General features: G+C 41.7%; 2 protein-coding genes across 4 annotated transcripts; both read right to left on the bottom strand.

The window, feature by feature from the left end:
• Positions 1 to 197: 197 nt before the first annotated feature.
• On the bottom strand, positions 198 to 9,589 carry LOC120575087 (probable ATP-dependent RNA helicase DDX17). Its single transcript, XM_039825694.1, has 13 exons — positions 9,157 to 9,589; positions 8,829 to 8,988; positions 8,584 to 8,680; positions 8,338 to 8,471; positions 8,166 to 8,231; positions 7,215 to 7,356; positions 6,920 to 7,080; positions 6,590 to 6,762; positions 6,244 to 6,354; positions 5,122 to 5,183; positions 4,938 to 4,997; positions 1,845 to 2,081; positions 198 to 1,377 (listed from the first exon to the last, which is right to left on the bottom strand). The coding sequence occupies exons 1-13, from the start codon at positions 9,204 to 9,206 to the stop codon at positions 884 to 886; spliced, it is 1,947 nt and encodes a 648-aa protein (XP_039681628.1). The 5' UTR covers positions 9,207 to 9,589; the 3' UTR covers positions 198 to 883.
• Positions 9,590 to 10,032: 443 nt separating this feature from the next.
• On the bottom strand, positions 10,033 to 27,760 carry LOC120575080 (transmembrane protein 184B-like). Of its 3 annotated transcripts, XM_039825683.1 has the most exons (11): positions 27,444 to 27,760; positions 27,268 to 27,341; positions 24,584 to 24,817; positions 21,370 to 21,535; positions 16,443 to 16,533; positions 16,225 to 16,300; positions 15,317 to 15,408; positions 14,641 to 14,810; positions 14,044 to 14,238; positions 13,056 to 13,082; positions 12,233 to 12,462 (listed from the first exon to the last, which is right to left on the bottom strand). In XM_039825683.1, the coding sequence occupies exons 3-11, from the start codon at positions 24,815 to 24,817 to the stop codon at positions 12,233 to 12,235; spliced, it is 1,281 nt and encodes a 426-aa protein (XP_039681617.1). In that variant the 5' UTR covers positions 27,268 to 27,341; positions 27,444 to 27,760. The 3 variants fall into 3 exon arrangements, with proteins under 3 accessions (XP_039681618.1, XP_039681617.1, XP_039681619.1); XM_039825684.1 differs by lacking the exons at positions 27,268 to 27,341; positions 27,444 to 27,760 and having other exon boundaries at positions 10,033 to 12,462; XM_039825685.1 differs by lacking the exons at positions 13,056 to 13,082; positions 27,268 to 27,341; positions 27,444 to 27,760.
• Between the last annotated feature and the right edge of the window lie 86 nt (positions 27,761 to 27,846).

Consider the following 27,846-nt stretch of genomic DNA (forward strand, 5'->3'; position numbering starts at 1 on the left):
GATGGCAGTCCTGTTATGTACATTTGACTTGTGCAAGAGCATAACACTGGTAAACTACTCCAAATGGGTAATAAAGTTTTTTTTTTTTCTTGGTGACCTGAAGGCCTGTTTGTTTGGTTTTCACCACATGAAAATACCTAGAGCTACCATCAGATTCCATGGATTTTAGTGTCAAGGATTTCAAGACCACACAGTGATACATTGCAGAGCTTTATTAAACTGTATAAATGGGACTTGGGATTTGCTAGGAAAATCTCAATCATCACTGGTAATGACCTGAAAAAGGTAATCTACAGTGGAGTCTCGATAAACACACTTGGTCTCACTTGTATGTGTGACTTTAACTGCTGCCATGGATACACAAAGCCCCAGAGATGCCTCTGTATAGCCAAAATTAATATTTACGTATCAAGTTACATGTTCAAAAGAAGGAAAACAAAAAGTCCCTTCATGGAAAACCTGTTTCTTTTAAACCTAATTGTGCTCAAACTACACCAGGATCTCCACATTTTCCTTTAATCAATTAAATTTATTGTGTAGCTTACAAACCCAAAAATAAAGATATTGAACCTAAAAACGGAAACAAGCTTTTATACAAGAATTAACTTCAGCACCTACCTGTGATACACCTAAAGGGGAGAATCAGATACTTCACAAATCCTGTGACAGCTCACAATACAAAAACAGCATGATTATACAAAAGGATTTCTTTTTTTTTTTAAGACCATTACAAACTTAGACAAATGACACAGACAAGCTTCTGTCACACTAAATAATGATTAATAAAGAAAAAGTCAAAAACTAAAGGCGTTGCCCAGCTAATAAACTGGGAACCAGTCTAAATTTTTCCCATATTGTGAGTGAGTGACTGATGCACAGATCATTACTTTCTGCCTGATGGAGGGGGTGGCTGTGGAGGAGCGAACTGGAACGGCGAGTGCCCCATCAGGCCCATCATAGGCTGGGGAGGGTTGAACTGCTTGGCCATTAGAGGCTGGGGGCCGGCTGAAGAAGGTGGGACCTGCCCTACTCCGCTGCCCCTAGAGCTGCTGTACTGACTGCTGCCGCTGTTATTCTGATACTGGTCGTATGAGCTGGAGCTGGAGCCGGAGCTGGAGCCGTAGCTGCGTCCTCCGTCCCTGCTGCTGCGATCCCTGTGAGACGAGGAAGATGAGGAGGAGCGTTCCCGGTCCCGGCTGCTTCCTCCGCGGCTATCTCGGCTGTCGCGGCCGTAGCTGCTGCTGCTGCCGCGGCTGTCCTTGGCGCTGCTGCTGCTGCCGCCTCCACCCACCGAACGCATTCGCCGGTCACACGTGTCCTGGTACATCAGGTTGGGATTGTTAGAATTGGAGCTGCCACGAAAACGAAGACGACCACCTGGAGGTAAAAAAAAAAAAAAAAAGAAGAGGGAGGGAGCACAAACAGCAATCAAACTGCTATGTTTGACTACCAACTACCGCTCTCAGTCAAGTGGATTTCATGTTCAATTAACCCTTGGGTTGTCTTCCTGTCAACCTTTTGACGCCTTTTTTTTGTTGTTGCTTTTTTCCAACATTTTAAATTGTTAAAATTTTTCTTCTACACATTTTCAGCGCTTATTTCCACGTCCCATATTTTCTGATATGAAACAAATATTGAAAATGGGTCAATTTCACCCGAAGTCAACACAAGGGTTAAGCTGTTGTATGGCATCTTTCACCCTCACACTAAAGACATTAGGAAAGACGAAAACTAGAATTCTTAAAAACGGATTCCTCTTTGATGGTGAGATCTCAGCAGCTAAAATTATTTAGCCACCATATAAAGTATGATGTCATCTAATCCTAGCAGGAAGTGCCTCTCACCCCCTCCGCCTGCTCCCCGTCCAGTATCCACTAGCTGCAGCAGTTTGGGATTGATGGCCTGGCGGGCCTCCTCCAGCACCCGGATCAGGTCGCGGGCCTGCCGGAGGTTCCCCGGGGTGAAGAAGGTGTAGGCGGTGCCTTTGTTGGTGCTGCGGGCCGTGCGACCGATGCGATGGATGTAGTCCTCCGACGAGTTGGGATAGTCATAATTGATGACAAACTTGACATCCTCCACGTCTTTTGCCGTTTGAGCCAGCAGTCGTAGAGGATGGGCATCCGTTACAGGGATGGAAAAGACAAAAAACAAAAAGTCAGAAGGAAACCAACACGCTTGAAGACTGAATCAATCGATTTACTCCATTCATGAATTTTAAGTTTAGTGCCATTGGAACTGGGAACATTTAGACAGACAATACCTGCGAGACACCTATATTCCTCTGAAAGCACTCACTTACCTGGTAAATGAGGAAACTGTTTGTACAATACACAATTAAGAAATGAATTTACTTACCATGCCAATTACACAAGGGAGCTAGATTTCCAATTATAGTAATAATAATAAATAATAATAATAATAAGGGTACTTGTAACATGCAAATAAGTTAACGTGCAGCCAAAGCTACAGATCAACTGGATTAAGTGATGGAGAAAGTTACAGTGGTTTGCTGAAGAATTTGGGGAAAACTCATTTTAAGAAGTGACCCTACAGGCAACCCTTGTGTAAAATACAGATTCAGTGACCTGATGGTTTAGGTATAAGAATCAAAGGACTTCTTGATCGTTTCTTTTAAGAAACAATATATCTTTTCATAACAAATTAGAGGTCTGTTTCTCATTACAGTTGACAAAGGGCTGATGATGATGAAGGCTGGCGGAGGAAAAAAGGGGGAAGGGGGGTCGAGGTACTTACCCTGTATCAGAGATTTAGTGATGCCCCCCACCCCCCCTTACCCATCACCAGTCCTGGGAGGTCTGCAGGGGTAGGAGGAGGAGAGAGCACAGGACAAAAGCAGTCCCTTCAACCACCTCGCCACTCCTCCAAAACCCTCCCAAAGCTGGAAACTGTCCGGGCCAGAGCTCCAGCTGGACTGTGCTGGGATGCTGTTTTTGGAGACATTACGGCCGAGTTTGTGCCGTTTTTAGCACAAGGTGATGGGGGGGTGGGGGGGGGGAGGCCTTACTGGATTCTTTCATGTAAAGGATCTTAAATTCTTGGAAGAACAAATGATTCTGCCATTTCTTATCAGTGGGTGGCAGTGGCAAATAACTTTATTATCTTGATGTAGAGGGGTGGAAGTGGTAGATTGTTTTTCTTTAAAAAGGCTTTGATTGGAGCGGCTTGTTCCAAATGCCTCCGTGGTCACTTCCAGTGGCAGTGATATCAACGAGCCCAGCTTTTCAAGTTTAGTAACAAGAAACAGATACTAAGGAGAAGCCTTGTGGATGTGTTCTGTAAGAGGGATCTGAGAGCGGGCTCTGCCAGGGAATCTGAGTCCCGACAGCTCGTGCTAGTCCTTATGACTAGTCGAAAGCAGGACACACAGTAGATTTGGGGAAGGGAGCGAAAAAAAAAAAAAGGGGGCCCCGGGGTTTAAAAAAAAAAAAAAAGACCAGGATAGGAGGTTGAAGGAGTAAGGTTGGAAAAAAAAAAAGAGGCAGAGAAAAGACACGAATGAGAGACAGGAAACATTTAAGAAATTAGCCAAAGAGGGTGAGAGGTGATAACCGAGTGAGAAAATGACAGCAGGGAAAAAAGAGAGATGATGTGTTATAGAGGCAGAGAAATTGAGTGAAAGAGAGGACAGAAAGGAAGAGGAGGTAGGGAAATCGTTTATAGAGAGGTGGCTCCTCCAGGCCAGGACTCCTGCCAGCCAGGACCAGACATGACGTCCGCAGAGGGAGAGGCCGGCCGGCACAGCCAGTGGTGGGGGGTGTCAGGGGCTGGCATCAGGGGGCAGTTCAGAGGGGAGACTCCAGCATAGCCGTCCATGCCCGGCTTTGGCTGCTTTCCACCCTCACTTCCTGGCAGTTGTCTCTCTTTCTCTGTCTTCTTGTAACGCACCACTATTTCTCGGCTTCACAAAACGTTAAGTATGATCTATCAAACTGATCTGTGGGACCAATTTAGGTAAAATCTTTTTAGTTTAGTCCAACGTTTGATATTGGGAATGGAAACGTATCTCCTCAAGGACTGTGCAGAACTTTCTTAATCCATATCCGATCAGAATAAATGTTAAAAATTCTCTAAGTCTTAGTCTCTGAGTTAATTTAAGTAGTGGTGCGTCACTGTGATGATGGCATGGCTGAGCCCACCCTCCTTCATACCCCCCTCTTCGCCCTCTCGACTGACAGCCGCCCCCCCGACCCTGGATCAAATTTGGAAGCCCAGCACAGCACTCCGCGCTCGCTCGCACCCCCCCCCTCGTCGCCCAGACAGCCAGTGTCCTGGAAGGGGGGAGAGTTTTTTGTTTGTGGGCTCTGTTCTAGGTTTTCAGCGGAGATGGCTGAGTCTGGGACTGATTAATCAGGCCGTCTCGCTCTCCCCGAGTCAGCTTTCGATTAGTCATGCCTGAGTCCGGCTGCAGGCTCCCGAGGGCCTGTGTGCTTCTAGTTGCCGGAGGAGAGACTTGGAAACAAAAAAAAAACAAACAAAGAAAACAAAATGAAAAGAAAAACAAATGAACATAGAATTAGGTTAAAGATTGACTGCCATGCTGTAAGGGGCTGCTTCACGAGCCTCACCCCTTACATCTTCACACGTCATTCAACATTACTCCTAGGTTCCTGTTTTTATGCCTTATTCAACAGAACTGATCTTTACAGGAAACCCTGCTTCCATTAGGATATACTTCTTAGATACACATTTTACCTGAGAAGCGTCATATGTTCTTTGGAAGAACATGCGTTTGTGGTTAACTTTTGATCATAAATCTACTTGAGTAAACATGCAGTGGAAAGTCTAATCATTATATAATGACCATTGTTGTTATTATTATAATTATTATACATATTAAATGGTCAAATGTGTACCATATCAGTGTGTGGTTATACTGAGGAAATGATTTGCTTTGCACTTGAGCACACGGGACATACCCAAACCACGTGAGGCCACGTCAGTAGCGATGAGGATGGGAGCTTTGCCGCTACGGAACTCTAAAACACGAGACGAAGAATAGATGATCAGGAGCTGAACATCATCTTAAAAAGAGAAAAAAAAAGAAAGAAAAAGGGAACAAAATGCTTGCAGAAGTCACTGTTGTTCAAATGTTTGCTGTACCTGTTAACACCCAGTCTCTCTCTGGCTGGCTCTTGTCGCCATGAATACACATCGCTGGCCATCTAGGAGAGAGACAAGCCCGTTTTCACTTAAATTACCATGTCGATTTGTCCAGTTAATATCACTATGATTTTACATTCTCACTCCCCAAAATGAAATGCATGTCTTCCTGTTCCAGGAACTAACATCTGGGTCAGATACTAAACATGGTGACCAAACTGTATTCTTTTCATTTTTATCTGAAATAGGGACAGATGCTACGACATAGACATTTGTGCAACAAAACTCCAATGTACAGTAGGGTTGAACCGTACTGACAAAATGTGATATTGCGATATCGATTATGAATATTGCGAAATCGATATTAATTTCGATATTTTTAAACATATGTAAAATTACAAAAGTTACAGGAAAACGCATCAAAATAGATTCATAACAAATAAAACAAGTTTTCTTTCAACACAAGATTTATTTTAACTGACGGTCAGATTGGACCGGTCCAACATGAATAAATAAATAAGGACCATGTCTACAGAACAGGACATGTTCTACTGGTTGGACAGTATAAAATATATAAAGAGAACAGGACATGTTCTACTGGTTGGACAGTATAAAATATATAAAGAGAACAGGACATGTTCTACTAGTTGGACAGTATCAAATAATTAAATAAAAGAGAACAGGACACAACTTTTCTTTCTCTTCTCTGATTCCTTCCGTTTTGTGGTCTGTATCTAATTCTTCACTTACACTGTCACTCTGTTGAAATATCTACACACGTGGTACGCTCCATAGGGTTGGTCACGTAGTGGACCCGGGCGCTGACGTACACTAACGTGCACGTGGCACGGTAACTGGCCAATGAAACATGATCATTCTAACGTTTCAAGCGGGCTCTAAATCAAACACAACTAAGCCACACAGCCAACGGACGGGACGCAGCGCTCCACAAAATAAACTAAATATTACGACACTTTCGATATAATATTGCACAACATGATATCGCAATAACGATATTGAGTCGATATATCATGCATCCCCCTAATATACAGCATCACAGCATTTATCGCTACTGCTGGTTTCTAATGCCCGCCCCTAGTATAGAACCCTGGGATCACTCACCCATCACGTCTCATCCTGCGTGTCAGATCGTCACATCGTTTCTTGGTCTCCACGAAGATGATGGTCTTGTTCTCTTTCTCAGCCATGATCTCCTCCATCAGCTGGAGCAACCTGACGAAAGAAAACAAAAAAAATAAATGACCAGATTTATAATATTTACAAATTATATACATGTATATCCACCTCACTTATCACTTAAAAAAACAGCCCACAATCATTCATTTAAGGATTAAAAAGGGATGGGAAAGAGATCCGGTAAACAGGAATATAATCAAGCAAGGAATTTAACAAAAGGACGAGGGACCTAAATAATACAAACCAAACAAACTGTGGCCGGTTTACTTACTTGTGGTCCTTCTCACTATCCATACAGACGTCAACTATCTGAAGGATGTTGTGGTTGGCGCTGAGTTCCAGCGCTCCAACGTTGATTTGGACATAGTCTTTCAGAAAGTCCTCTGCCAGCTGGCGAACCTCTTTAGGCCAGGTAGCGCTCCACATCAGAGTCTGTCTGTCGGGCTGAGCAGAGAGCACACCACATAGACAAAAATAAGTAATGACAGATACTAAAATGAATGCAAATACACACTAAAACACAATGCATAAGCAGTCAGAATTTCACTGCTGCTAAAACACACTGATAGATTTTCTATAAAAACAAATGTATGAGCTTTACCCTGATCTGGTCCAGAATCTTGCGAATCTGGGGTTCAAAACCCATATCCAGCATGCGGTCGGCTTCATCCAGAACCAAATAAGTGCAGCGTCGCAGGTTGGTCTTTCCAGCCTCAAGAAAGTCAATCAGACGACCCGGAGTGGCAATGCAGATCTCAACACCTAGGAGAGACAAACATAGTATATCACTGACTAATCTAATGTGGATTTCAATAGCTGACCAAGACAATAAATAAATATATTAAATAGTACTGTGACACAAAACTGTGTCAATGCAAACAGTAAATACTCCTAACCTCTCTCGAGGTCTCTGATTTGAGGTCCCTTGGGAGCACCCCCATACACACAAGTGCTTTTGATGCGGGATGACTTTCCGTAGTCGTATGCCACCTGCTGGACCTGCTGCGCCAGTTCTCTTGTGGGGGCCAGAACCAAGCACTGCAGAGCAGACACATAAGGCCAGAAAAATCCACTATTTAGTGTGCATTGACACTTTAATGTTGCGTTAAGATTGCCTTAATATCATTCATCATGCAATATCCAAAAGCAGACTACTCCTTGATTTTGTGCGCATATAAACAGTATGTCTCAAAGTGCCCTTTTTCCATTTAAGGAACATTGCACGGCTTCGCCCAGCGCTCACCCAGTAGTGTGCAGAAGTCCTTGTCAATGGGTATGTGACATCCCGCCTTGACTACTGTAATTCCATCTTGTCTGGAATCCCTAATAAGCTACTCCACCAATTCTGATTTATAACATGCTCCAAATCCAGTGGCCATGTAACACCATTGCTTATGCAACTGCACTGGCTTCCAGTTGCCTACAGAATAAGTTTCAAAGTCCTGCTCCTGGCATACAAGGCCCTACACAATTGTACCCCCACCTTCCTCACTGACCTCCCGGAAGTTTACACCCCTGCCCGCTCACTGAGATCCTCCTCAGCAGGCCTACTGCATGTCCCTAGTGTGAACCTCAGCACCCTGGGAGAGAGGGCTTTCAGCTGTACCGCCCCAAGCTGTGGAATCCACTGCCAGACTACATCAGACACTGTGACTCAATTACTGACTTTAAAAACAGACTTAAAACATATCTCTTCAAGATGGCTTATGGACTGACTGACTGATATTTGTATTTTTATGAGATAACTATAATTTTAACAACCTTTTTTGTTTATGAAGTAACCTTGGGTGTCATGAAAGGTGCTTTAAATAAAATTTATTATTATTATTCCTTTTCTATTCACGTACAATGGGTCCATCTCCACGCTCCAAGTAGGGCTGATGATTGATGTGCACAATGGCAGGCAGGAGGTACTGAAGAAACAAACAAACAAAAAGGTGGGGTGTCAGTGGATTATGCATGCATAATTCACCAGTATGTTATGCATTTCATCTTTGCAGAGGAAGACACGTGTCTCACCGATAAGGTCTTCCCAGAGCCAGTCTGAGCAATGCCCACCATGTCTCTCCCGCTGAGGGCCAGAGGGAAACCTTGTGCCTGAATGGCTGTGGGCTCCTTGAAATTCTGCTGCATCAGTACATCCAATACGTATTCTAGATGGAGAGGCAGAAAAAGAAATATTCGGGTAATTTCTGTAAGGACAGATTTAGTTTAGCTGTTGTATTTGCTGTGAACGTGTAGATACCCATGTATGCATGTGCTTACGGGGAAACTGTGCCTGACTGAAGGTAGTGACGGGCTTTGGGCAGCCTGAACCTCGAACAGTGATTTCTTTCTTCCTGCAATACTCTTCGACATCATACTGACAACACAAGACAACAACAGAGTAAACACCAGCAGTGTAAAGCATTTGTACTACACTAGAGTCCCTCTTTTCATGCCCAAAACAGAAGTTTACATTATTAGGTAGATGTATCAGAAGATTAAATCGCGTGATATTTCGGGAATACCTGGCTCATTCGATGGATGTCCGGATGTTCAGTATAAAAGTTCTTTTCAAATTTCGGAAGCTCATCCAGGTCCCATCTCTTCTTTCGTAAACGGTCCCCGGGGTTCCCGAACTTTCTACCCGGTGGTGGGCCGCCTCTGCTGGACCCGAAACGAGGGCTCCTGCAACATGACGAGACACACATCGTTTAGCTAGCTTTTACGAAACGTTTTTTGTGCTAGAATAGGAACGCTATCACGGTTAATTGCAACAAACGCATCAAAAACTGTTATGACAAGTAAAGTTTGCGCTAGCTCGAACGATATAACGTTAGCTAGCTAGCTACTTACCCTCTGTCACGGCCACGGTCTCGATCTTTGTCTCCGTAAGAACCTCTCATTTTGAGGACACACGCTCTTTTATAAGAGTTAAATCAGTAATTTAATGTTGCCTTCTCTTTTCTCGGAGAGGTTACCTGGTTTTCGCTTATGGTTACCGTTTCAGGCCTTGCTTGAAAATGCCCGTAGCTAGCTAGCTATATCCGTCGCGCTCTCTATTTTAGCCAAATGCTTAACGTTACTTAGAACGTTAACGTTAACTGGATGAAGAAACTGTCGCTTTCTTATAGGCTTGTTGAAAGTCAAATGTCACACCAAGCCATGTTTTTTTGTTGTGACGAATTTAGACTTAAATTAAATTGACACAATAACAAGGCGCAGCAAGCTGTAGGCTACTGTTGTTGCTATTGTTGTTAGCATAGCAGCTTGGAAGCGGAAGCTACTGTGACTGGCTGGCTGCTTAGGAAGCCCCGCCCCTCAAGTATGATTGACATGCTCGTTTGTCTGCTACCTGCTCTGTAAATCACATTTGAGTAGAATCTGAAACTAAAAGGGAGAAATTTACATTTTATATTATTTTGATTTAATGATGGCATCTCCTAGTTTTGTATTCAATGGATGTAATCAGGCTTCAAAATTAACATTTTCGTCTACCAGCCAAATGGCTAATGAATGTTCAAATATTACCAGCCATTCAATAGATTACCATTGGGTTTTTGGCTGGTGAGTGAAGCAAATCTACCAGCCACTTGCATATTTCACCAGCATTTGGCTGGTAAACGGTGCTAATTTAGAACCCTGGATGTAATACTGTTAGGTACCCATTACATATTGTTGTGATCGTGCTAGTGTCTACAAGCGGTCTTAAACAAAAACCTGACAGAAATGTCTCGTTTGGATTTGTATTTTATTTCCTTTTTTAACACCGACAGGAACCAATAGAGCATCAAAACAAGAGATAATATTACCAATATACAAATTAAACAGTGTACAACAGAAATAAAACAGGAGAATATATGAAAATTAAAATATTAAACTAAAGCATTATACCAAGCAATGCCATTAGTGTCATCATTCGCAGCGCTTAGTTGAACTATTTACAACATTCCTTCCCTTCTGGTATAATATTTCCTCGTTTAATATATATTCAGCTTTGTGATTAACATCCAGCTTTCAAATCATAGTACCAAAGCTATCATTTGATAGTGTTTTGAATCAAGATGCCTGAGTTTGATATGCTGTTAACTTGGGGCAGAGTAAAAGGCAACACATTTCACTTTACAACTCAACTAAACGTTGCCTTTAACTGAAGCACTACAGGTTCAGTGGAAAGTCAGATACAAAAGTGATGTGTTATTAACTGAGTGTAAAAATGGCTGGTAGGGTTACGGGTCTGCAGTCACAGCAGAAAACCAACTTTTCAACACTTTCATTATTCTGCTGACTGAATACGTTCTCATCAGAGAGTTGAGTGTGCTCCTTTGACGGACGCACATCAATTCGGCTGTTAATTCTTCATCCGGACTACATTCATACTGTTCGTTTACCTGCGGTCAATCTGTAAAATGTGTTTAGACTGCACTCACTGTAAGGTAAGAGGAAAACGAGACAGCAAAAGGATCTACTCAGCTTTTATATATCGCTGTGCTCTGCCGTCAAACATTTACGATTACGACCACAAGCAGCTTCTTTCCTGGCCCCTGCTAAAACGCATATTAAACATCAGTTGATAACGTAGAAATTCTACTAATAGGAAAAACAGAGGATGACAGGCAGCTTGAGGATTTTTTTCTAACATGCATCACTGCTATAGTGCACCCCTGAACAAAGTGCATCTATGCATACAAACTTTTAATGCCCATATATTCCTTTTCCAGATGTGATTTTGGTCTGATTTAAGGCCCGACACATCTTGGCATGGCCTTATCTGTCTGTAATGACTGACGCCCTGACTAACTCACTATAGCAGTGACGCCTTTATAAACAATAACCAGCAGAGGCAGGCCTGATCTGGGCTACATGTTATGCCCTTAATTATGGGATTACAATCCACAGCACATCACAGCTGGGCCGGCTCTGCAGGGAAGTGTTTCTTCTTCAGTAATCTGTAATCTGTGTGGGTTTCGCCCTTCCGCCCGTCTCCCTGCCACACACTAAAATCTCTCCGACAGCTGTTACCTCAGTGCTACACAAACAATAGCATTGCGCGAGGAGCCCAGCAGCGTCACAGAATTACACTTTTGAGCTACTTGTTCATACGAACCCACAACAAAATGAAAACACTGAATATTTAGAACATTTCTGGAATAACAATTTTCCAACAAACTACTCTTTAAATTTAAAACCTTCAAGGTCATACATTGAAATAAAAGAAAATGTGATTAAATTGTTATATATTAAAACAAAGCCTGGCAATTCAAAGGCTCCTTTGCTCAACTATAAATCAATTCTAAATCTTGAGACAGTGTGTCTCATTGACTGGAGCACGGGGTACTCCTCAATATTTGGCAATGTTTCGGTAAGAGGCAAAATTGGCAGAGGGGTGAGGAGGAGTTTGGATTCAGAATCAATATAATAACTGAAAGATGAAGGGTGTTAGATTAAGATGGCACTTATTTGCTCTAGCATACACCTTATATCTGTCATTTATTTTTATGTTTCGTCTTAAGGACGCTATATGCAGGCACAGGTTATTTGGACCCGTGTGATATGGTAGTTCTGTCATTAATGGCCTCATGACATCAACAAAAATGACAACATGACGAGTTAATAAACCTGATAATGTCTAACCATCGTGACTTCTCTTATCCCTGACTAAATTTGACAACAACCTTCCCATCCTCTGTTCCTACTGTACCAATTATTACCTCTCTTTCCTTGTAAAAACACTCAATCCCTTCCCACAGTCTGTCAACCACAGCTCCATAAGTCTGACATGAATCAGATCTTTCCATTCTAAATGTAAAAAAAAAAAAAAGGGAAACCAAATTGCAGGTAACAAAACACGTGATTTGTCTCACAAAGGTGATAAAAAAAAATAAAAAAATCAATGTGGACTACGTGCGTAAAGCGAGCATGTGTTTGAGTCTCAGAACTCGTCGTCAGAGCTGAGCAGCAGGGTCTTTTCGTTGTCCCCGCGGGTGCTGAGGTTACTGTGGCTACGGGAGAGGGGTGGCCCCCCACTTCGCTCCAGTGTGGACTGCTGGGTGTACTGCTGATACGCTGGGGAGAAGTTATGGATGGCATCCTGGACCATGTCCCCCGGATTCATGGTCTCCTTCAGGCTGCTGGAGATGCTCTTCATTGGGGCACAGCGACCTGAAGGTGAGGCAGAGACGTCCGAATATTAATAAAGAGACCCGGAACAGGATGGACAGGGACGGAGGTACCAAAGTGAGAAAATCCATAAACTTATGTTTCCTTCTAACTGAATTTTCCAAAAAAAACTTTGAAATTTTGCAGGATGGAATAAATAATAAACTGTTTCCCGAAATGCCATAGACATGCAGATTATATAATAAAGCAACAGTGGGTAGTATGATATTCCTGGTGGTCATGATGAGTGCACATTTTAAAATTTAAGGAAGGGATGATTTAAAATCTGTTTACATTACAAATTTACATTACTTTAGATCTTAGCACCTCATTTGTTTTTCTCAACACAAATCTTTTTCAGCTGGGGGGGGGGGGGGACACTGAGCCAGGGTAGGAACATCAGACAAAAAGGTGACAAGCTAAATGTTCAAAGCCTGAACTCACTGACTGCAATATGAAAAAAGAAACTAAACAAGAAAGCTGTCAACCCCCGATTTAAAAATGGACATTTAACAACAATCAAACTCAAAAAGGCAAAGAAAAAGCACTTTGATTGGGACAAACACATATAGAAACACAGCTAACATCAGACCTACCGTACTGTCCATAGATAGGAAATGAGCCTTTCAGTGCAGCGCGGTGAAGAAGAGAGGAAAAGGAAAAAGGGGAGGAAAAGAGAGACAAGGATCACAAGAAAGTCAAGATGAAAATGAAGGAAAATCAGAAGAAAAGAGAAAGACTCAATATATATATATATATATATATATATATATATATATATATATATATATATAGAGAGAGAGAGAGAGAGAGAGAGAGAGAGAGAGAGAGGATTCAAAGTAAAATAAAAAGGTTGGGACACAAAGAGGAAGGTCAGATCAGTTCTGTTAGACAGTAGAAATCAGTCTGTATGGAGAACCATTCACATTCAGAGGAGACCGATTACACTACACACTATACCATACACACCATCTACACGTTTTGCTTTAGTTTTTTAATCTCAAACTAGGCCTGCACCTATAGCACATTGCGCATCACCACAAGCCTGTAAACATAGAGGCTTCAATGAATAAAGAAAATAAAGTAAATACTGGCCATTTAAGTACAGTAGGCTACCAAAAATAGTGACATATAACACATTGAACTAAATATGGCCCTGATACAGGCTCTATCTGCACTCCTTGAACATGTCTTTACATAATTAAAACATGTCAATCATCATGCTGCAGCTACAGCTTCAGTATCTAGAGAAATGGAGTTTGTCAATAGCCAATTTAAGTACAGTATCAAAAACAAAATGATTTCTTAGCACACTCTTTAACTGCTTGCCTTTCATGTCTTCAGCTGTCCTATCAAAATAAAGGCCAAAAATGGCCAAAAAATAATCTTAAAAAAAAATAATTTCAAAATTAAATCGCGAACAGGGGTGAATCGAGATCGCAATTTTATAACGATTCATCGTGCAGGCCTATGAGAATTACACTAGCCTGACACACACACACACACACACACACAACCCACACACACACACACACACACACACACACACACACACACACACACACACACACACACTTCCCTCACCATATGAGTCCAGCCTTTTATCCATGTACACCTTGTAAGTAAAGGCATGGCGCAAAGCGACGGCAGCAAAGAACATCTCAATGCAGATGATGAAGTTTTGGTAACCAGCGGCAACTGTTCCCTCGCCCACAGAGAAGCCGGCCGAGGTGATCTGAGGGATGGCTCCGCACTTCTCCAGGATGGCCAGCAGCATCCCTGAATCGTAGAGAACAGGCACAGAAAAATGTGTGTGCATTCTAAATCTGTGCGTGACACTGGACGCCCGGAAATTTAACAATCAGCTGTTAGAATAAGACAAAAGTTGGCATATTAACAGACCAGGTGAAGCTGGTGTCAACTGAGAGACGAGGGTACAGGACAACCTCTTCTACTAATTTCAGAAACCCAAAAATAAAAATGGCAGCAGCAAAACCAAAAAATCCAGAATAAAACTAAATAATTCATGACTGAAACAAAGCTCTCTTTTAATATACGTATGTCATCTTGTTGCACCCTCTTGAATATTTGCACAGTTACAGGTTTTGATTTTCTTTTGCCGACCTTTCGAAAATTCACTTAAAAAGGTACACAATATTTGAATATAAACGGTCTTCTTACCTTGCCAGAAGGAGAGAAAGATGACAGATTTGACCATGAAGAACTTGAGCACGGGGTTGTATGGGACAAGCAGTTCACGTGTGGCGAAGTAGAAGAGGAAGAGAGCGTAGAGCGACAGACTGACGGAGATGTTGTAGATAATGGTCACGTACAGGTAGCCACTAGCAACGCTGGAGGAGAGAGACAGGAAAAAAACAGAAATGTGCTTTAGTGATGACATACAAGGCAAAGGTCTAAGTGAGGAAACAAAAAAGAGGTAAAACTGATTTACAAATCAACTTGAACCTACACAAGGCAAGTTTATTAAGACAATTTTCATCTGGGCAAATAACTGTAGCTCTTGTGAAGAACAATGGTTTTTACATAAATATGCAACTTTAGGTTCATAAAAAGATGGTTTGGACAGTAGAGCAGTACTCTTAATGTTTTTTTTTACAGGCCCTCATTAGGGATTTGAGAGTAACAACCTAAGAAATGCACAGTAGAGATAACTAGAGATTTGATTTGATATATTTTTAAAATGATAACTTATTAAAGATATGAATTATTTGGATTCAACCAATGCTGCTCAGCCATTATGGTCTGAAAAGACTTTGGGCTGAATCTGCTCAGTGTCTGCAGTGGTCTGACACAAACCATGAATGGCAATCTGCTCTAAGTTGTTGCGGAAACGTACTTAAAGTCTCCATCTTTGTATTTCCCGAAGGCCTGAAGAATGACAGTGATCATTGCCATCAGAGGTTTCACCACACAGAACTGGAGAGTTGCCTGAAGAAGGAAGAGTGAGAGAGACGGAGAGAGTGAGAGGAGAACAAGCAAACACGGTAGGAACAAAAGAAAAGACTGATGTTAGGAAAAATAACAGGTCAGTCAAGTGCAGCAATGCTGCACCAGACTGTTTCACTCATAAGTCCTATTGTCTTTTTTATTAAAATTGCTAAACTGAGTAAAAAGCTTCTGACAAGACATTTTCAATGCCAATCACGTTAACCTTCGGGCAACGACCCCTTTCAAATATATCAGAAATGGGGTTTCTTTCAACAAAATTCAAAACATGTTGAGTTCAACGGAGCTCTTTAAAAAAAAAAAAGCAAATAATGTTGACTAAAATGACATAAAAGTGCAAAACATTGAAAAGCACTAAAGGCATTGAAAGCCTAGAAAACAGCAGAATAAAGCTTTCAAAGCGCCAAACAACAAGACACTAACAATGTTTTAAAAGCGAACAAAAACGTTCAAAAATGTTGAAAAAAGCATCGAAAAATGTCTGACAAAAGTGTTGATTTTCAGTTTTGACCCGGAGGACAACACGAGGGTTAAGGAAATATTTCTGATATTAACATTAAATCAATGACTCAGTGTCACTAGTACAGCTGATCCTACTGAGAATTAGCATACACACTTGTGTCGTAAAGTGTATTTCAGAATCTAACATTGATACGGCAGTTTATCTTTTAGGATACCTTCAGTAAAGGAAAAATAATAAAACATGGAACACTGGACAGTTCCTATATCCATAAAGTCAACCATTTGAGTAATATTAAACTATGTTTATTATATGAGCCAAGAGAGAGTGATTGGTACCTGTTTGCAAAACCTGAGGAAGCCAATGGAGTAGGTCTTGCCCCACAGACAACAGGTGCCATACATACAGCTTGACCTAAAGTGGAGTGCAGGTTCATACAGGTCAAAATGGTTTGGAAAGTAGGCAGGCTATTTTTACATGAAATGACTGTAAAGTATTCATACCAGCAAGAAAGAATGGAATCCAAAAAGGGAAGATCTGAACAAACGAGACTTACTCGATGGGTTTCCCTCTGATCTCGGCCATGATGGCGCTCTCTCCTCCCAGATACTCGTAGCACAGACTCAGGAAGTTGTAGATGACAAAGGCTGAGGAGAAGAAAAAAAAACAGCACTGTAATTGAGCAGGGACCCCTGAACTAACTGCATTTACAGTCATGTGAAAAAATTAGGACACCCATGCTAAAGTTGACTAGAAAGAGGAATAAAAAAATCATCTTTTGGAAATTGATCTTAATGCCTTAATTAAAGAAATTAGGAAAAATCCAACCTTTAAGGACACTAATTTTTGGGGTACTTTCCGTAAAATCATCTCTCAATGTAAATCAAACCAGCTATTAGGCTAACTGAAATAAAACCATGCCAATCTCTGGGTATGGTGAAGGGTATGTGATGATGTAGGGGGGGGGGGGTATTTTAATTCCAAAGGCCAAGGGAACATTATCAGGATGCATAGTATCCTGGATCCATGAAATAACTGGCCTTTAAAAATAAACATCTGCCTGCCTCTATGGGAATCTAACATAGGGGTGTACTTACTTACGCCCCCTGTATTTTAAGGAAGAACATTTATTTATTGACGATACATTATTCATTCACAAACACAATTGGTGTCCTTAAAGGTCGGATTTTTCCTAATTTCTTTAATTAAGGCATTAAGATCAATTTCTAAAAGAAGATTTTTTTTTTATTCCTCTTTTTAGTCAACTTTAGCATGGGTGTCCTAATTTTTTCACGACTGTATACTAAAAAAAAGGAATAAAATTAGGACACCCATGCTTAAGTTGACTAAAAAGAGGAATAAAAAAAAAATCATCTTTTTAGTCAACTTTAGCATGGGTGTCCTAATTTTTTCACATGACTGTATACTAAAGTTCTTACAAAAATATCATGTTGACGTTGCTGCTGTGGGTTTGGAGACACTAAATATCATTAGCAACCTCCAAAAACATACTGTCTGATGCGTGATAGTTATAGCAGCAGTCGGTTAGTTTTATACAGTGTTGTCAACACTTATAATTAAATAATTATGTTTTGCTGATTTTGTTTTGGAACTGCTGAGCTCGCCATTTCAAAGCAGAAAGGTGAGTCACCCCCTGAACAGCAGGCTTAGAAATGATTGGGTAGTGGCTGGCTGGATCGGTTGGTGGAGCAGGCACACATACAGAGGCTTGCAAAAGTATTCATACCCCTTGAACTTTTCCACATTATGTCACGTTACAACCACAAATGTAAATGTATTTTATTGGGATTTTATGTGATAGACCAACACAAAGTGGCGCATAATTTTGAAATGGAAGGAAAATGATACACGGTTTACATTTTTTTGTCTACTAATTAAAAACTGAAAAGTGTGGCGTGCAAAAGTATTCAGCCTCCTTTACTCTGATACCCCTAAATAAAATCCAGTGCAACCAATTGCCTTCAGAAGTCACCTAACTAGTAAACAGAGTCCACCTGTGAGTAATCTGATCCCAGTATACATCCAGCTGTTCTGTGAAGGCCTCAGAGCCTTGTTAGAGTCAACATTAGTGAACAAACCGCATCATGAAGCCAGAGGAACATGCCAGACAGGTCAGGGATAAAGTTTTGTGTAGGTCCGCTTTGTGTTGGTCAAGTAAATAAACAGAGAAACCCCAAAAATGAAAGTTGAAAGGAACACCATAGAGATGATAGTCAGTAGGGGTGGGGGAAAAAAATCGATACAGCATAGTATCGCGATGTTTTTCGTGACAATACTGTATCGATACACAGACGCCAAGTATTGATCTTTTATGATATATGTGTTGGTCAGTCTGTCTGCTTGACAATCCCATTTTGCAGCATTAAAATGGAAGTGAGATGAACAGACAAATTTATCTTTTTAGATAAAACAGATGTTGACAACATTTTCCTTTGTGGACATTTTGAAAGGAAAGAAACAGCAATATCCGAATAGCAAAAATAAGAAATTCTAATAAAAAAAAAAAAAGTTACAACATATTTGTAATTTAATTTTATTTAGGCTTTATTTACAGGACAGCTTAGACATAAGAGGGGGGGGGGGGGGGGAATGACAGGAAAGCAAACCCAGCGGGCGAGGACTTAGCCTCTGTACATGGGGCGCACGCTCTACCAGGTGAGCTACCCAGGAGCCTTGTGTAGATCCCTTTTTATTCTATCCACTGGTGATTACATTCACAGATGTGATGATGTGGTGATTACATTCCAAGCCAATCAAAGCAGCCAGCTACACTGGTAGCTTTCACGGTAATACCAATTAATAAATGCAATGACACCGACAAACCTGCTCTTACTAGGGGTGCACCGATCCGATATTAAGATCGGATATCGGCCCTGATACTGAAAATAGCTGGATCAGGGATCCGATTTTTTTCCTTTTCTCCGTCGCAGCACATGCTAAGCACGTGTGTCGCAGGCTGGTAGAGTGGCGGTAAGCAACATGGAGCGAGCCAAAGAGTCGGCTGTGTGGAGATATTTCACGCTTGCCACGGCATCTAGTTGGTCGGCTGGTTGCTATGTCTGCAGAGTAAAGGTTTCGAGGGGTTGGTGGTAGTACTGCAAAGTACAATACTACCAACTGAATCAAGCACATCCAAAAAAAAATGTTTGGTATCTGTTTGATTACTATTGTATGTTTGACCAATACACTATTTTGTTTCTACTGCTACATTTATTTATTTTTAATTTATTTTAAGAAGTTTGATTACATTCGATTTTCGATTTGAATGCACAATTGTTTTTTAAAATAATGTTTTAAAAAAAATGACTCAAACCGATTAATCGTTAATCAAAATATTGGGCAACTAATTTAATACTTGATAACTACTCCATCAATCAATTCATTGATCTATATACAGTGTACAGGACAGATCTGTGTACAGATCAATACTTTATTTGCTATAAGGCAAACACTAATAATTTATTAGATATTTTGTTGAGAAATAACATCAAATTTAAATAAACGTGACTGGACTGCATACTGATCCTAGTAGTTGGTGTCCCTGAGAGAGTGGAATGTTTTTTCATCTGCTGCCCCAGGTGTTCTCAGGCTAATTTAAGGGTAACCCACAGATACCAGCTTCCCACTGCCTCTGCTCTGGTTACTGTTTAAAGTGGCTGAGTTTGAAAGCAGGCCTGTGGTTGTAGCAACCCCTGCCAGAACACAGTCAGCACAGCGCTGCCTTTGTTAATGTTGCATAACAGGTCACACACACAATATTTTTTTCACTCTAAAATGTACTTTCACTGCTATTTAGCTTGAACGGGGCTGGTAGATGAAAATAACATGAACATGCATTTTAAGAGCATAAATATCCATCCATGTGTTACTAGCATCAACACATATGCACGTCTTAGTCATTAATCTAGATCCTTTATTGTGGAGACAAAGCTCACCATTTCATTACTGTACCTTAATAAAGCTAGTTGTCTGTCACTTCTATCATATCTAATAGCATAAAGAGTAACCTCTCCTATCACGCACTATTTATTCATTCTGTAATATGGACAGAGACATATACAGCATGACTATATACGAGTATAACAATGTGTTTATTTGACCTTTGACCTGCAGTGGACGACACTAACTGTGTCTATATGAAGAGCAGCAGTCTGTTTCTACATTAACCAACACATTACCCTTACCATGCCATCTCTCACCCATTGTACACTCACTACAAGACACAACAGAGTGTTATTATTGTGTGCAGGGGTTCAACTAGGGTACAAGCGGCCAAAATGGGTTTCCTCAGGAGGGGGGCTGGCGTCTCCCTTAGAGATAGGGTGAGAAGCTCAGCCATCCGTGAGCAGCTCGGAGTAGAGCCGTCGCTCCTTTGCGTCGAGAGCAGCCAGTTGAGGTGGTTCGGGCATCTGGTAAGGATGCCCCCTGGGTGCCTCCCTAGGGAGGTGTTCCAGGCACGTCAAGCTGGGAGGAGGCCTCGGGGAATACCCAGGACTAGGTGGCCAACCTGGCCTGGGAACGCCTCGGGATCCCCCAGTCGGAGCTGGTTAATGTGGCTCGGGAAAGGGAAGTTTGGGGTCCCCTGCTGGAGCTGCTCCCCCCGCGACCCGAGCCCGCATAAGCGGACGAAGATGGATGGATGGAGGGGTTCAACTAACCATTGGTTTTGTTTTGTTTTAATTAATCTGCCAAGTATGTTCTTATATAGTCTATAAAAATGTCCTGTAAAACAGTGATGAATGCCCATTACAAGTTCTGAATCCAAGTCAAAGACTTTAAATGGATTATCAAACCAACCGTTCAAGCAAATTCTCACAATGAAGACACTTGAACCAGCTGATGTTTGGCATCTTTGCCTTCCTGTAGATCAACTAATAGTTCCAGCGCTACAAGCAGGTCCAGGCAATTATCCTAACAAAGTTCAATGGTGACAATGGAATAATAAAAGCAAACAGCCATCACAAGAACTATAGTAGGCTATGTTAGATCATTGCTTCCTTTATTTTGAATTATTCTCAAAATACTGTGAGAAATTCCTGTGACAGTAGAGGCCTTCTAAGATAAAGAACAAGCTTACGATTTACCCGCTTATGAGTGAGATGCCATTTAAAAGTCTTCTCAAGGATGTGCTCATGGGTTTTCATACAGTTGCTAGGAAACAGCTTTCCCCCTCCCCTGCAATCCCAAGAGGCCATGGAGACATGAGGACAAAGATGGCAACCTTTGCAAATGAAGACACTACAAAGGCCATCTGCCACTGGGGTATCACGCCACATAAATTCTCACACTCTTATTTCTACTGGGAGTCAAAAGACACACTGGAACACAAAACTCTCGCTCCCCTCCACTGTGGTGAATATTCTGCCATTTGCATGCCAAGTATGGCAGCACATAATCCAGCCTGCAGCAGAAAATGCTTGTGGTGTACCAGCTCAGTGAACTGCGTTCCTCATTCCACTCACCTTCGTAGCAGTCTCGGACCGTGTCAAAGTACACGTAATACTCCTCATTGGTGAAGAAGAGAAGGCTGAGCCAGGAGTCGAAGGCATAGATGGGGACTATGAAGAGGATCCTAACTATGTGCCTCTGTTCATTTGGAGAGCTGTAGTAACGCAGATGCATGTAGATCTAAAAAGAACAGAGAAAGCAAAAAGGTCAGAAGTCTAACAGCATACTTTATACAATGCTCCCATGAAAGACACTATTATCTAACCAGGAATTTGCAATGAGTAAAATATATACTTATGTGCTTTGGGTAGTGAATAGCAAATATCTATTCAATGTTAAAAAATTTTTATGATTCTGTCACAGATGTGGCGCACAAACGAGTCACTCCCAGAGCCTGAAACTGAGGCACTTCTGACATCAGATATCACACGCTGTGCCATTTGGTAATGATTAAATGGCCATATGTGTGGATGGTGACTGAATGCAACATGCTCTTTAGGAGTAAGAGCCTTTTTTTGGCTCAGCACTACAAAAACAGCAGGTTTGAACGTTTAACTTGTCAACATCAGCCTTCCATAAGTTGCTAAGGGAGCAGCTGGAGCGTCTTTTCTTGATGGCGTCATATTGAATCATCTGGCTTTGCAATAGAGCTGCTCGTGCTAGAAATACTGCGTAAGCTAAAAGTGAAATTAAATCAAAAGGAGGGAGAGAGAGACAAAAAGACTCACTGGAACACGTACGCATGCTCATGAGAACATCTGTATTTACACAAACACACACATAAAACACGCAGTTGATATAATGTCTACAGGTTATACCAGTAAAGGAGTTTCAAACTATTTATTTAGTCAGAGATGACAAACTGTGATGCAGTACATTGGATTGTTTTGAATTGCTTTTGTCTGTTGATGGCAGGATTCAGTACATACTGTACATATTTACAATTGTGTGAAATGTGCAAAAAATTTCGCAAAAAGTATGTCTTGTAAAGTTGTACATTTTTGAAAACAGCAACAAATATTTGTCACATTAAAAACGAGATGGGAAAAGATACAGTAAGGGGAATATTTATCAGCTTCCTCCTTGTGAAACCACAGCTAATAACTGTATAGATAAAGGAGTTTAACTGAAACTAATTGCTACCTCATGAAACCTGCATGTGTGTTCTCATCAGGCTCTAGTCTGTCCGTACAGGTCAGAGTACAGCCGGTATACGTTTGTCTAGGTCGGACATTGGAGCAGTGTGTGGTGTGTGTGTGTGTGCGCATGCACGGACACGTTGTTTTGGGTAGTTTGACACTGGGCTTTCATCACTCCTATTGAGAGCAGTAGACGGCAGGAAGAACAGGGTGGGCCTTTGTCAGCAGCACCTCTGTCTGCTCCATCCGGCTCCTCTCCGCTTACACAATGTCTCACCTATCACCTTTCCTGGTCTGCAAACAGACACACACCTTTGGTAAAATAACAAACAGTGGGTGACAATACACCAAGCGAGACAGTGCACTCCGCTCACAGGGCTTGTTGCTAGGTGACCCTCTTATACACACACACACACACACACACACACACACACACACACACACGCACACACACGTACACACACACCCTGCCCTTTCATGTCGAAGTCGAGCTAGAACCACCAGAGTGAAATAGGGCTCTTCTTTAAGCCTGTATGTAAAGATCAATGGAGGACAAATCATTAATCTAAGCCGAGTTAGAGTAGATCTTAATAAATTCTTCACTGTAACATGAATGCTGATAAACTGACGCAAACAACATGTATGTACCATACTGCACTTATCTGCACCACTAACACTAAACATTCTCCAGAGATTTTCCTCACATCATCCACACTACAGTCTATACCGATGACGTTTCTTTTCCAGGATTGTTCCGGTGCCACTGGAAATTCTGCCAGACGTCCCTCATGTTCAGCCGGATGTCCGTCACCTTCCGCTTTCTTTGTGTTGGCATTCTAAACTTTCTGAGGACTATGGTTGACTGCTCCTCAGATCTCTGCAGGGTAAATCCAGACAGCTAGCTAGACTATCTGTCCAATCTGAGTTTTCTGTTGCACGACTAAAACAACTTCTGACGTACACACGTTCCACCAAAACAAGTTCCTTCCCGAGGCTATTTTGCAGCGGCACCGTCATTGAGTCCGGCGCTTAGCGTCGCCAAAGATGATTGTGATTGGTTTAAAGAAATGCCAATAAACCAGAGCACGTTTTTCTCCCATCCCGGAATGCTGTGTGGACTAGTCAGACCCTCTTCCGCAGCTCTGTGGAGTAACCTCTGGCAATGCGAGACTATCCACATTATAGTTGATATTGTGTAAAGCTAATTTAGATCCTTCTACAGGCTACAGACAAGCAGCAGTTAGGGCAGCAAACATTGAGGTATTGCCATACTTTTCCTATGGCTAGGCTACCTTAGGTATTTGGCACATGTTGGCTGGGTTTCAGGGGGCAATATCAACCTCAGTCAATCAAACCTGGCAGGTGGGGGCTCTCTGGCGTCGGGGCGCTGACCATGAATTGCAACACCTCTGCTTCGCCTCTGACCAGGGACATGTGTTGCATTTCGTCCCTTATCTTTCGCTCCCCTCATTTCCTGTCATCTCTCTAATGTTGGCTATCTAATAGAAGCATACGATGCCCCTCCCCAAAACACTAGGCACATAGAGAGGTAGTCTTTATATCATATGTTTCTAATCCTTAATGCATAAGAGGGGCTTCTTACTCTGATGGTAAACTTCCCTAAAAACAATATAGTCATCCCAGCTTTAAACATTCATAACAATTTAGTCTCATTCTATTCACATTAACACTAAATGTGTTTTAAGTATAAATATCCTAGTGTTAAGCCAATGTGCAACACATAGTGTGGAAAATCTGTCTGTGCCACAGGATGTGAACTTTGAGTGCCTGCATGTCTTTAGTGTGTGAACGTGCATCTATAGAGCCTAAGATCAACAGGGGGTCATGGAAAAATGGTCATGGGTGTGAGATTGTTTACTGTTGCTCTTATTGAAAAGGAGCTATTTGTATGGCTGTGTTCAGATAATTGTACAGCGTAAAAAAATACCTTCTAATAGGTACTTAGACAGTACACATATAGTTGTTGGACAAAATAAATAGTTGTGGAGACAGAGCCTGAAACCTTGTTTAAGTTGAGTTGGAACCCCTTTGACCGATAGATCATCTGTAACCTCCATGCTCTCCTTACCTGGTGACATGTGATCAGAAGAGCCGTCCAAACAAAAAACCCTGAAATAGTTTGGGCAGTGGAGGTCATGAGGAAAATTGGCTCTTCTGGTGTGACCACTGGGGCTTCTGGGACCCAGGAGGAGTTGGACTGTTGTGGGGCCACCGTGGCTGGGGGCCCCGGGGCGAAGCCGACAGGAGAGTCATTCCCCAACCTCTCCGACAGGGCGATGTCTGGCCGCCAAAGTTGACCCATCTGTATGAAGAAAGGGTCTGTATGAGACTTAATCAAAAGGTGATGCTCTTTAGGTAATGCAAACTAATTTAACCTAGACATTTGAAATAAGTAGTAGCCTATGGACAACAACAAGCAGCTGCATGTTCCAGATTATAAAGCTGAACGAATCACTGTAATGTGCAAATGCATCTCAACAGACCTGCACAGTCTAAGAACTAAATCTCAAGCCAACATCCTCTTGCAGAGCAAAGTAGGACATTGCACAGATCTATGAAGCAAAAGAGATTGCGTGGAAAGACCAATGAAGCGAGATCAAAACGTGACAAGGCATGAGGTAGGTGGGTGAGGAGAGGCTGATCAAATGTGTAAAAACCACACACACCAACACATGAGGAGGGGGGGGGAGGGGGATCACTCAAACACAGCAAATCAGTGTGACAGCAACGAGCTGGGGGCTGCTGACCCAATTTCTCCCCATCTTTTCTCCTGTGCTTTGCTGTGGAAAGAAGAAATATAGTGCAGCTACAAATAACACTAAAACCAACATATTTCTTCAGAGTAATGAAACACCTTCCCACAAATGAGCACCAAAGTTCAGACTCAAGAGACTGAGGATGCACATGATGCAATAAGATAGATTGTGGACCTAAAACAGATTTTAAAAAGTGAAACGATTGTAGGAATATAATGTAACCTCATCTAAATGTATACTATACCGTTATCTGTTCTACTCCACAAATCTCTGTTTTATAAAAAGGGAGCCTTTAGATCACCAGAGTTTCAGCTGGGAAAGTCTGAGAACTTTTTTCCAGCGTTGAGTGGGTTAAAGTCATATCTGTGCCTCACTGTTCCTTAACATTCGTTGTCTAAATACTAAGCCAACTGTGCAGCATTGCAGAGTCCAAAACCCGCTGAATTGTCTTTATTGGGTTTTTACTGAACTCAACCCTTATGGTTATGCTGCATTTGTGCCACATCATCAGAATGGGAAGATACTATATCAGAAGAATGGGAAGATATATCACTTCCACCGGAAAATCTCAATCTCAAAATGTCATAAATTATTTGTAAAAAGGTAAAAATAAAACAAGTAATTTTTTTTTAATCACATAATTTCACGCTGATTTGGAACAATGAAAACAAAAATGGCCAAACTGGAGCTTGCAACATCAAAAGCATCCAGAAAGATGTTCCATGTGCCACCACCACCAACATGATCTAATCATTGCAGATCCCACAGTACTGTCATCTCTCCAACTACGCCAGTGTCTTGGTGTGGACTCCAGGAAGGCGATAATCTAATCATTCACAATGAAAACTATTTTCACAATGACTTTCAATCCCCACTGGGCACCAGCTAAATATAGGTTTGCGCTCAATGTAGTTATGGATGACTCATGCTGCTTGCCAAAGCCTCAATCAGCTAGAAACACATCAGCGTGTCGCTGCCACACACACGCCAGAATATCTTCAACTACTTGGGCAAAGAAACTTCAACACGACTTTCTGCATAATAAGTCGACTGTTTTGTGAAGGAAATACCAGAAAGACACAGCCAGATTATGAATGTACTGGTATAACTTGGTGTAATTAAGAACTTGGCATCATAACAGTCTTCGTCATTTATTATTGTATCTTATTTATTACAAAGCAATTAGTCAAACTTCTCCCACAATGATTTCTGATATAACACAGTTCCAGTTTCTTTTTCCATAATAACGTGTTTTAATGTGATCAAAATCAAGTATGGATTTCCCAGCTTTGTCCAAACAGATATAATGTACTATATGTGGTTATTGGGGGGGCTTACCATTTATCATGGCTTATTTTTGCAATAGTGCCTAGCCTGATGTATAAGAGTGGTAGTCTGACATGGATACTACCTGTGTATTTACCAACAATGGTTGGATGCATGGAAATCAGCCAAAACAGGTTGTCTACATATCTGATAAAAAAATGAATATAAGGTCAGTTGTGTTCATTGCGTACAAGCAACGCCGATGATCACGAGCACCGGCTCGCACCTTCAACAACAAAGCCCAGTGCTTCGCAGTGGGCCACAGACAAGAGAGAGAGGCAACTCATCAATCCTGCAGACTGCACCCGTGGGCAGCTTTCAAAACGTGTATTGTACTTTGACCTCAATCGAATCAGCCGTCTGTGTGACAGGCCATCATACGTCCTAAGGCTAGGAGAGCTGCCTGAAACATATACTGTAAAGCATCCGGCTATTAAGGCTGTGTTCAATCAGAGGCACTGAAGATCGCAGGGCTACTTTACAGTGACCACAGTTCATGCTGCATTTTAGATAAAGGGTGACATCATATTTTAATTAAAATCCAGCGGCGACAATATATACCTGATCCCCAGTGGTTTTGATTATTACATTTAAACGAGTCTACGAGTTAAGAAAAGCACGCTAAACTAAAAAAAATGAGAGCTGTTCTCCATCCAGCTGCGTGACTTACCTCCTCTGCAGTTGTTTGATCTGCGCTGGTTTGAATCAAAGCATCACTTAGCTCATCTCAAGTCGATTGCAACCCTTTTTGGAGAACAAAAAGTTAATTGACCAAGCGATAATATTCAGACGACAGTCTGCCACTTATCTTATAACCGCATCACTGTTTGAACCCCAGAAACTTGCCTCTTTTTATAAAGCTGGCAAGTGTCGGCAGCTGAGCCTTAACTACGCCGAGCGATGCTAGCTAATGTTAGCTAGCCTTCCTAGCCTGGCGCTAGCTTGCTGTTGCTTCTCCCAGTTACGTCAAAACAAACCAAAGAAATATTAACACGCTTTTAAGAAGCGCACTCAATTACAATTTCAAAATTCATACAAAAAAACTGGTTTTATCTCCTCATTTTCCATCCGAAGCTGATGAACTAGAAACCGTTATTTCATCCACATCACCAGTTCACTGTATCAACAGCAGCTGCCCACAGCCTACCAGCGAAAACTCCGCTGTTGGCGCATGCGTAGTCACGATTCCTATTTTTCCGGGTCCCTTCCATTGACAATGACGTAACTTTATACAGACGTTGTTGTGTCC

Source organism: Perca fluviatilis, chromosome 15, assembly GCF_010015445.1.
Source record: "Perca fluviatilis chromosome 15, GENO_Pfluv_1.0, whole genome shotgun sequence".
Classification (NCBI taxonomy): Eukaryota; Metazoa; Chordata; class Actinopteri; order Perciformes; family Percidae; genus Perca; species Perca fluviatilis.